The sequence below is a fragment of the Vombatus ursinus genome, unplaced genomic scaffold (assembly GCF_900497805.2).
Source record: "Vombatus ursinus unplaced genomic scaffold, bare-nosed wombat genome assembly UNPS02014808.1, whole genome shotgun sequence".
Taxonomy (NCBI): Eukaryota; Metazoa; Chordata; class Mammalia; order Diprotodontia; family Vombatidae; genus Vombatus; species Vombatus ursinus.
In genome coordinates, this window is record NW_020954586.1 from 1,231,780 (window position 1) to 1,243,159 (window position 11,380).

Here is an 11,380-nt window from a genome sequence, read left to right on the forward strand (position 1 = left end):
TTAAGTGACTTGCCCAGGGTCACACAGCTAGTGTCAAGTGTCTCAGGCCAGATTTGAACTCAGGTCCTCCTGACTCCAAGGCTGGAGCACTTTCCGCTGCACCATCTAGCTGCCTCTGAGAAATTTCTTGATTAAAATCTAGGCATTGTATGCAAAGTCTCAGCTGGAGTATAAGCTTCTTGAGGGCATGGACTGTTTCGCTTCTGTCTTTTTCTCCCCAGTGCCTAGCCGTTCAGTGCCCAGCACACAGTAGGTGCTTAATAAATGTTTATTGATTGATTGATTGAAAGGCGGTCCCTCTGAGTCTGTTGGCACCATACACACGTTTCTAAAAAATTTGGTTGTCTGTTTTCCCCACTCACAGCAGATTAGACATAGTAGTCATATACCAGCAAGGCCCAGGGACATCCCATAGCCGCAAAGGGACCATGAGGCATAGGAGCCCAGAGCAGGAACCAGCTCGGGCAGCCGAGGGCATCTCTGCAGTCACAGGCTTTCCTAACCACACGTTAGCCAGCACACCTCAGGGGCGGGAGCCCCACACTCCAGAAGTGGAACCATACTCACTGGCTGTGTGACCCTCATTTTGCCCTTGAGCCTCCATTTCCACATCCCCCAAAGCAGGGGGTCAGACTTGTTCTCTCCAGTTCTGACACTCCCTGGATAATCCCGAGTCATACGGAGAAGTGAAAACATGTCCCAGGTTTGGATTTTCTGTTTTTATTATCAACTCCATCACAAGTGCTTCTTCATGACAGGCAAGAAGCCCCGAGGCCCATTCTCCCTACTCCCATCGTACTAGTTTAACATATAAAACATTTAACCAGATTTTACCTCTGTTCCTTCACCTTTGTACCTGTGATCCTTCCTTGGGTCCCTGGCATTTTTTCTGTCATCTAAAGATTTGCTAAGTACTTCGTATAAATTATCTCATGTGAAACTCACAACCTGGGGGTGTACCTGCTACTTATCTCCATTTTAATGGAGTCTCAGTTGAGACTCAGAAGAATTAAATTTTAGGCAGCACGGTATGAACAACCAGAGGGACTGAATTCGAATCCTGGCAGCAGCACACTTACTAGTGGTGTGATAATTTCACCCATGTGAGCCTTCGTTTCCTTTGCTGTAAAATGAAGGAGTTGGTTCAGTAGCCTCTAAGGTCCCTTCCAACATCAAGTCTGTGGCCTTTGATTCTCCTATTTGTCCAGGATCACATTTAGTATCACAGGCAGGAAACCAAGGTTGGCCATACTAATGCTTTCTCTTGGGTACCCTGGGCATGGAAAAAATTGTCCAAGATCTGCCTGGCCTCTCACCACCTTGTGTATTGTAGGCACTTAATGTCTTGTGAATTTAATAGAGCTGCAGGTTGAGGCAGACCCCAATTTATACCCTTCTTCCACAGACAGATGAGAGCTGGGTAATTATGCTCCATGGGGCCCAATGAATGTATTCATTAGAGATTAAAGGGGAAGTGGAAAAGCCCGTTGTTGGGTCAAGGTCAGTGCCATTAACGCTTGGTTCTTGTCTCTAAATGAAGGGCAGTTTGAACAATCCAGATGATAGCCAGAGGCCATTGATTTGCTGAAGATGGCTCTTCTCAGCCACATGGGAGTCACTGACACAGTCACACTTGGGGCTTTCACACAGGGATTCTCCCAAGACATTTTTTACCTGCTTGGTTTTCCTGTCACCTGGTTTAGTAAATGTTGTCCAGGCAGTTGAAGGCTGGTGGTTATCTGTTTATGAAAAATGGACTCCCTGGCTAAGGAGGGCTTACACCTGGGTTTCCTTATTCCTTGAACTGGCCTGTGTGCAGACAACTGAACTTTCCCTCTGTTTTGGCCTCTGTATAAATGATCTGAGAGGGCACTTCCCCAGGATGGGAGAATTTAGCAGGCTTTGCCTAAATACACAGATTGGGGTGGGGGTGGGGGTGGGGAGTCGGCCTGGAGAAATGAGAGCTGGGCCAGCTCTGGGATCTCGTTTCCCCACCTGTACCATGGGAGGGATGAGGGCTGCCCTGCCTACCTCACAGGGTTGTTGTGAGGAGCAAAGCTTCGTGTAAACCTTTAACTTGCCATAGAAACACAAGGTATTGCTTCCTATAGAAAGCCCCAACATTGCTATTCTCCTGTTCCAAGTGACTGTGTTATCTGGGTGACCTGAGAGGATGGGTGACTGGGGGATGGAAAGTCAGCCTTGAACTCTGGAAGACCTAGCTCTCAGCTCTGACGCATCCTGGCTGTGGGACCCCATGCAAGCCCCTTGCCTCAGTGCACCAGACTGATGAGAAGGTGAAGAGAAGGCCCACCAGCCTCCACTGATAGACATTCCAATGCCTATGGCCCAAAGGGCAAACACACCATAAACGCTCTAGATATTAAGTATGTGTGAGAGAACGATGATGGGGAGAGCAGCTCCACAAACCTCTGTGAGGATGCTCAGCTGGGATTTGAAGTGGTCTCTTTTCTCCTTTCCTAATGATATTAAACCATGAAGCTTGTGAGATTTTGTGTTGCAGTTGTGTTTGGCCCTAGAGTTCTTGCATGCTAACCCTAAAGTAGAAGACTAGCCTGTGTGCGTGCAGCTGGATGCTGCCCCTGCCGTGTCCAGCATGTTCGGGGACCTTGGCCCATCACTCCCATAGCTGTACGTCTCCCCCATCCTGTCTGTGACTTCATTCGCTGTGGTACGTGCACCGATAACTACCTTTTCATGAATGTCACTAACCTGCATGATCATTCTTTTCCATTTTTACATTCTCTGTGCCAAGTGTGGCCCTGAGCTGACTCAGCACTGAAACCTATGGTTTTTCTCTTTTCCTTTTTAGACATTAGGCTGAAAAACCTTGTTGATGAACGAGAATGCTTATTAGAACAGGTAACACAACATTTTCTATTACTTGATGTGTTTCTGGCCCCTCCTCTCTCTTCTGCATGATTTCTATCCTCACCTCAAACAAAGAACAGCAACCCACATCAGGCAGAAAAAATTGACCAGCTGCTGCACCCCATAATAAGTGTTCCCAGAAATGTACCCCAAAACAGACTGACTATCTGAGGCCTGAAAGCAGGGGTGGTGTCGCATTCATTCATTCATCAGGTCCAGGCTGTGATACTGAATCTGGCCGCTGTCTCTGGATGACTGCCCAGAAGGGCTGACAATTTTTGGACAAGATCCATGGGCCCATTGGAATCGAGCAGCATTATTCTGAACCTGGCCCATGCAGGTGGTTTTCTTCCTAATAAAAGACTGACTGAAGGAAATTTCATCATCTCCCCCAAATGATTCACTCCAGTGATTAAAAACCTTCACTCTCAGAAATTCCGTGCGTGTGTGTGTGTGTGTGTGTGTGAGTGTGTGACACATCCAAATCAAGAGTCTTTGAAGTTTTCTGCACATGAGAGAAGTTTCTGGGAATGCAGGCTCTTTGTCACCCCAATGGCTGATATAATATCCCTTTAGGATTCATTAGATTACTGGCCTTTTAAGTTTGGTGAGAGATTTCCCACAGCATTAAAGAAAGAAGGGTGCAGTCCCTCGGACTCAGTGAAGTCAGAGGATCTGGGTTCAAATCCTCCTTCTGAATCTAGCTACCTTCATGACTTTGGACAGGTCACATAACCACCTTGGATCTCAGCTTCCTCCTCTGCAAATGAGGGGGTCATCCTAAGACAACCTCTGACATTTCCACCCTCTGATCCCAGGACCTTGCTGTGGAGTGCACAGTCGTGTTCATTCATTCAACCATCCAACATTGTCTGAGTATGCCATGTTTAGAAGCCAGTCAGTCACATTGGTTGGAATTGAAACATGGGGACTCAAAGCCTGAATATATGATGGCCAAATTAAGGCTGTAGGTACAAAAGGGCATAGAAGGGTTCCTCTTTTCTAAATATTTCCAAAGGTGTCCTAAGTGACCTCAGTATCTATCATCTATCAGCAATTTCTTTGACAGAGCACTTATTTCTACTGAGGGATCTTAGTTAATGCAAAGTGTGCACATATGTGTATAGAGATAGCCATATACATGTATATATGTGTCTATACCCACATGTATACATCTATGTATATCTGATATATAGACATATTATCTACAAGGCTGGGGGCTCCCAGTGGCCCATTTCATGGTCCTCTGCTTAGTAAATAAAGCACTGGGTCTCTGATAACCCCCTCAGGACCACAGGCAAACCACTCAAACTATTTTATTCACTCTTCATGAGGATTTAGTTAAATTAGCTTTGCTGCTCTCCCCAAGAATGAGTCAAAATCTGTGCCTGGAGATAGAGAGAACAAATTTAATTTGTTGTACCACATCTTGAGAAGAGTATTGGTTGGTATTTGTTTATAGAAGAGAAATTGTGGGGCCACATTTATTTATAGTTTTTCCAAGCTTGTATCTCATTAAAAAGACTGAACTGCATTCCATGAAATCAGGCAGCAGAACTGTGAAGTCGTATCAGAGCGAGATTGGCCAATTTGGCTTTGGATTGGATACACTAAATTGACTTATCTTTTTTTATTGAATTCCAAGTGCATTGATTCAGTCTTGATATGAAGAAATTAATGGATGGATTTGGGTTTTTCAGATTAAAAAGCTAAAAGGGCAGCTGGAAGAGAGACAGAAGAATGGCCAGCTAGAAAATCTGAGGTCGGAAGATGACATCTTGGAAAATGGGACAGATATCCATGTACTTGATCTACAAAGTAAATAGTGGTTCTTCTTTAGATAAACCATCATCTATGTATTTGGGTCACCCTTGGGCTATAGGAGATTTTAAAAGCCCTTCAGAAAAAGACCTGACAGTTGAGAAAGAACCCCCAAGAAGAGGGTCACTGACTTAGTTAATGCTACCGCGTCTTCTGGGCCAGCCAAACCTGGATGGGTAGGAAGGTCTTGTTTTACAATAACTTCTCCAAACCAAGGGCACCAAATTAACCCACAAATCTGACAACAAAATTGTAAGTGATTCACAAGAGGTGGTGAACCACAAGAGAGAACGTGGCAGGCAGATGAAATACCGTGCTCGCTCACACTCTCACATCCCGGAAATCTCCATGTGGGCAGTGTGACGCTGTGGCCAGAGAACGTGTGGTCTCTCCATGTTCAATAAAGCTGAGGGAAGCATCCCAGCTTGGGGAGACCCCACTCTTCTCAGTGCTTTCTTCATGCCGTGTGTCCCCGGTTTTTTTACTGGAAAACGTGTTAATTTGGCCTACAGATAATGGAACATGAGGATGGCTGAGAATGAGGGGAGGCAGTCATGTTTTGTGAGGTGTTTTTTTTTTTTTAATTCACATGCAAATATGAATTCTCAGCAACAGTCTTCGATGTGCTGGTTGAGTATGGGAGTGGTGGCTCTCCCCATTATGCTGGAGTCAGGAGGACTCATCTTCCTGAGTTCAAATCTGGCCTCAGACACTTATTGGCTGTGTGAGCCTGGGCAAGTCACTTCACCCTGCTTGCCTCAGTTTCCTCATCTATAAAATGAGCTGGAGAAGGAAATGGTAAACACTCCAGTATTGTTGCCAAGAAAACCCCAAAAGAGTGTCACTAGAAGTCAGACATGACTGAAATCACTGAACAACAACAAAAAATAGCGTGGAGAAAGGGCCTAATTTAGCATCAGGAAGACCTGTGTTCAAACCCTGCCTCTGATGCTATTTTTGTGACCCCAGGCAAGTCACATCACTTCCCTGGCCTCATTGTCCCCATGGGTGAAATGGCAAAGTTAACCTAGATGACCTCTGAGGTCCTGTCCAACCCCAGAGCACACATCCTATTGCTTCTTAAGTCCTGTTAGGTTATAGAGTCACCGAATTGTCAGGCTGACCAGGAATCAAAAGCGTGGCCCCAGGGAAGGAGGGAGGAGTTGACCATTTTTTAGTTCTATGAGGTTAACACAATTTCTTTCTCTTTTCCTGTAGGGGATGCCAACAGACAGATCAGTGACCTCAAATTTAAACTTGCAAAGTCTGAGCAGGAGATAACTGCATTAGAACAGAATGTACGTGTGTGCTTCTGAGTGTCAGTGGTCAAAGTGACTCTGAAATCACCCTGAAAGAGCTGAGAAAAGAAAATAGGACTGGTTTTCCTTTTTTAAAATACATATTTTTGCAGTAAATACATCTCCAAGAGATGGAGTATGGAGGTGGAGGTCTGGAAGTTGAGTTCTATGGGGTGAGGGGTGGTCACAGTTAGTCATCACTGGGGTCCAAGGAGTGAATCCCTGATCAATTGAGCAGTCAGAGGAGAAGGCTCTGGCTTCATCCTCAGAAGGCACCGGCCCTTGCCTACCCAGGCCTTCCGCCTTTCCTTGTCCCACCTCCCTCAAGCCTCTCCAGAATCTGCAGGTAGGCCCTCAGTGTCACCAGAACACTTGGCTACTGGAGGGGGTGAGGGGTGGCGCTGAGGCCCCCCTCTACCTTGGTCAGTTACGTGGAAGGCAAGACTATCTTTCCCTCCCGAGTTTTAGTCAGACAAATTTCCAAAGATCTTTTACTAACAAGACTAATAGGAAACAGCTAGAAAATGTTTACAGAGTACAAGTTTCTAATCTGAACTTAACATCCAGCCATAGATGGATTTGACTGGAATAGTTAAAGGTCGCCCCTGCCTCCCCAGCTGTTCCTTTCTTGACTCTGAGGGGCGTCACTCTCAAGGGCATGTGTGTGCACGCATGCACACAGATTCACACACATGCACACATACACACAGTGCAGCACACATGCACATGGATTCACGTACACATGCATGCACACATGCATGTAGATTCGCACATATGCACATGTACAGACGCATGTGCGTGCACATGCACACAGATTCATGCACATGCACACGCGCGCACGCACACACACACACACACACACACACACACACACATACACATACACTTTGGTCATTTTTGGTGAGGACCTTGCCCCCTCACCAGACCTCAGGCTCACCAGCACCAGGATGGCCTGGCTGCTTGACTATTCACGTAGCTTGGATAAGGTGGGAGACACTGACTCTTCTTTCTGGGAGGTGATGGACCACCAGGCTTTGCCGTCTCCCCCGCCTCTGTGCCCTCTGAACCCTGGCTATCATTTGGCTAGCATATATAGCATTTTCGCAATGTGCCTCAGCTAGATCAGGAGAATGACTGATTCCTGCGTGGCACCCCTTCCCCACCACCCCCCATGTATATTCATGACATACATCAGCTCCCACCCTGACCCCCCAGCACCCTCCCGTAGTCTTTTCCTCCTCCTTTGTGAAGTACAGAGGTGACGAATTCCATCCCCCTACATTTGCCACTTAGAATGTATTCAGATGGACGAGCCCCATGGTGTCAGCTTTGGGATACCGTGAACTTGGATCTCCCGGTTGATGAGACCTTCAGTCCCTGTAATTCTTAGGCAGGGTCCTGTGTAAAGCATTACATGAGATGTTGTGCCACGCCACCAGAACAGACTTAAGCAAGTGTTCACCACAGACAAGCATTAGGAGAGGCCACATGGCCCCCCACCTCCTAGTTTTGTGCCACTCACTGCCTTTGCTTTGTTTCCCCAAGCTTAGCATATTTGTCATTAAAGCAGCAGGAGCGTCAGCTAGCTCTAGATGACTAAAAAGGGGAATCAGGAAGGGCTCCTACAACTGACCTATGCATCAGTCCATGAGCATTTATCAGGTGTCTGCTTTGTGCCAGGCACTGGGAGGGACAGCAGATACGAAGAATGAATCAGTAAATGAAAGACAAAGCATTTATTAAACACTAGGCGCCATCTGCTGGGAATTCAAATAGACAAAGTCCCTGCCCTCATGGAGCTTACATCTCACAGGGAAGCCAACACAGGGGAGGGCACTTTGGTGCAAAAAGTTACAGGGGTGGTGAATAGGGTCATAGGGAAGAAGATTGGTACGCCCTATCCAGGGACAGTGGCAGAGATGATTTGATCATTTGGAGGGGACGGGCAGTGATTTGGAAAGGGTATGCACAGGGTCATAAGACAGTTGGCAAGGATGTTGGGAATGGAGCCAGAGAGTAGGGGGTGAAGGCAAACATGGCTGGGACCCGCCTGAAATTTGGGCAGGATGCTGGGGCCCTAGGACAGAAGGTCTACGGTCTAAAGTCCATAGATAGACATACACACAGAATAAATACAAAGAGCTCCCTCCCCTATGTGCTTTGATGATGCCGTGGGTTGGTTTTTCCCCTTCAGGTAATACGTTTAGAGGGTCAAGTGTCACGCTACAGGTCAGCTGCTGAGAACGCGGAGCGAGTTGAGGATGAGCTGAAAGCCGAGAAACGCAAACTCCAAAGAGAGGTGAGAGCCTCAAAGGGCCCTGAGCTCCCTGAATGGCCTTTCCAAGAGGGCTCCTCTTGGTGTATGATCATCATGAAGTAGTACATGTCATTCTGGACTTTACAAAGGAAAGCAGAGCCCTCATGCAGCACAGGAAGCACTTAATGCTTGTTGACTGGCTCACTGACCCAGGAAGAGAAGTTAGGATGCATCTAGTAGGTGACCAATGCACAATTGGGGGGGGGGGTGCCAGACCTGAGATTTCATCAGGGTAGGGGGCTCACCATCTGCCAATGTAGGCCAGTGATTGTTCTGCAGCTGTTGCCTGGAGCAGTAAGTGAAGTGACCTGCCCAGGGTCACATGGCCAGCATGGGTCAGAGGCAAGACTTGAACCCAGGGCTTCCTGTCTCATTTTATAGAAACATTAAATGGAAAATGAAGGATGCTGTAGGTAGGTTCTGATTCTTGCTCAAAATGTGTTTTGAGGACTTGCAAATAAAATCCACACCATGACCTCCAGGCAGAGTGAAAGGTTTTGTGCACAAGATCAAGGCACCAGCAATTACTAAGTCCTACACTGGGCCAGGTTCTGGGGCTACAGAGAAAATGGTGACCCAGGCCTTGCCTTCCCTCAAGCAGATGACCTGCGTGAATGCTAGCTCCTACAAGCTCCAAGGTGAGGTTGGGACTTCAGGAGCGGCTTCAGGCAGGAAGTGGTGCTTAATCAGAGGCGATGTACAGGCAAGGGGGAAGGGACCAGTAGTGAGGCCAACCTGCCTGACCCGGTGTGATGCAGCTTGGAAGCTGACTGGGAGGAGATTATGCAGAGCTTTCAATACCAACTGGAGGGTTTTATATTTGATCCTGGAGGTGAAGGGGAGCCACTGGAGTTTACTGAGTAGGGGGTGGGGGTGGTGTCACATGTTCAGATCTTCACCTTTCAAAAAGACCAGTCTATTTTCAGTTGGGCAGCTGTTTGCAAAAGGCCTTTAATGATCAAATGGCCACATATGTCTACATGTGCAGCTTATATCTGTGAACATGCAAAAGTTCTGTTAATCTGTGAGGACATCCTCTATCATTGCTGATTGCAATTTACCTGTGTTTTAGGTAAGCATTAGACAGGATAGATGACAGACAGAGACAGATAAGATAGGTAGGATGGATGGATGGATAAATAGACTACATAGATACACACAGACAAGGTGGATGGATGGACAAGATGATAAAATGAATGAATAGATAGACAGACAGACAGACAGACAGATAAAGTGCTTACTCTGTGCTAGACATTAGGCTATAACTAGGGATACAAGCAAGTAAGCAGGTCCCTGCCCCCAAGGAGTTTACATTCTATTAGAGGAAGATAGAGGAAGGGGAAAAGGGGTAGGGGTGACAGTCCAAGATGAGGCAACATGGCCTGGAAGGCCCCTAGAGCATAATGGCTGCACACGTCTAAAATGTCATAGGGGATGTGGACCCAGGGTTCCCGTAAGCCTGGCACCCTGCCCTGAATGCCATCCCAAGGCCAGATGAAGAAGGCAGAGAGGTTCAGAGACTCTCCCAGCCATCACCCGATGTCTCTGTGCCCCAGTTGGCCTCTGTGACCTCTTGCAACTCAATACCACTCAGGTCTCTGCCTGCAAACCCACCCTCTTTCCACTGCATCATTGGCTGGACCGGATGGCCCTCAAGTCCTTCCTAGCCTTAAATCTGAGTACACCTATGCGTGAAGGAACGAGCTTTGCCATTTCTAAATGTACAGGGATCGTGTGTGTGTGTGTGTGTGTGTGTGTGTGTGACCAATGTCTTCTTCGATTCCCCCTTCCCGGGTTCAGAAGCCCTGACGTGCGTGTGTGAGGCTCAGTTGGGCACAATACCCACGCCCGCACGGAGCGTCCCTTCCCAGCCCAGCATCCTTTACTCTCTCTTTTTCAGCTTCGCTCCGCACTGGATAAAACCGAGGAGCTGGAGGTGAGCAACAGCCACTTGGTGAAACGTCTGGAGAAGATGAAAGCCAATCGGAGCGCGCTCTTGTCCCAGCAGTGAGCACAAGACCTGGGAAGGTCGCGCTGCAGGCGCTGTTCTCCGAGATGCTGCTCCGAGAGGCCCATGCCTTCGGGAGGAGAAAACACAGCCCCGCCCACACCCACGCCCACGCCCACACCCACGCGCCCCCACAGACGCTCCTTTGTTCTACGGGCCAGATCCTGGTCCAGCTGGGGTTCCTGCTGCTCCTCCCACCAGTGGCTGCCCGGCCCCCACATAGCCCACGGTGTTCACTTGCTCATGAGCACATTGGGCATGGTCTTGGGAGGCTCGGCAGCCCTTGACCGCCATTTTAAATGGCACTCCAAGGGAAGATTAAGACTTCTCTTTTTATTGCATCTTGCTGAAAATTGGGGGGGGGGGAGGAAGGGCGATAACTTGATCTCCGAGGGGAGTGACTTCAGTAGTATTAGCCTAATTCTACGCTTTTCATACACAAAGCACTGTGGAGCCATAAGCCATTACCAAGAAAAACTCCTTCGCTGGAAACAAGATGGTGGTCATCGTCCAAGCAAAAGTGACCTTACGTGACTCTTCACAGACAACAAAGGAAGGCTTTCGAAAGGATTTTCCTTTTTTTTTTTTTTTTGCATCAGTTCAATCATAAGAATATTTGATTTCAGAGTAAATGGGCAATAGCTTCACTGAAGATGACAGCTTTTTATCTGTATGATTTAATCCTTATACCGGACATTGCAATTAACTTCTTTTAAAGGATGTAATGTTGCAAAAAAATTTTGAAAAGGAAATTGCAATGTTAAAAAATAAAACAATACGGTATTTATATTATCTTCACTTTGTTCACCAGTTGCCAAGACTAAAGATGAGACAGTTTGCTTAACAGGAATCTACACAGATTTCCAAGTCTGAACCTACACTTGGAGATGTTAAGAGGGGAGTTTCAGACAAAAGACCATGAGCTGTTTATTTACGGTATTTAGTTCACTAAAGCCGTCCAGACAACCTTCTCTTCCTTTGCTTTAGAATGTTAAAGAGATGTTTGAGTTTGAGAATTGGTGATAAAAAAAGACAGTGCTTTAA

At 47.1% G+C, this 11,380-nt stretch overlaps 1 protein-coding gene across 2 annotated transcripts in view; it reads left to right on the forward strand.

The window, feature by feature from the left end:
* The window catches only part of LRRFIP1 (LRR binding FLII interacting protein 1), a 111,514-nt gene extending 100,391 nt beyond the window's left edge, over positions 1-11,123 (forward strand). For both annotated transcript variants that reach the window (XM_027875344.1, XM_027875345.1), the window contains 5 exons: positions 2,834-2,883; positions 4,593-4,710; positions 5,932-6,011; positions 8,206-8,310; positions 10,229-11,123. In XM_027875344.1, coding sequence (XP_027731145.1) covers positions 2,834-2,883; positions 4,593-4,710; positions 5,932-6,011; positions 8,206-8,310; positions 10,229-10,339 — 464 coding nt within the window. In that variant the 3' untranslated portion in view covers positions 10,340-11,123. The remainder of the gene's footprint in view (positions 1-2,833; positions 2,884-4,592; positions 4,711-5,931; positions 6,012-8,205; positions 8,311-10,228) is intronic.
* The last annotated feature ends 257 nt before the right edge of the window (positions 11,124-11,380 follow it).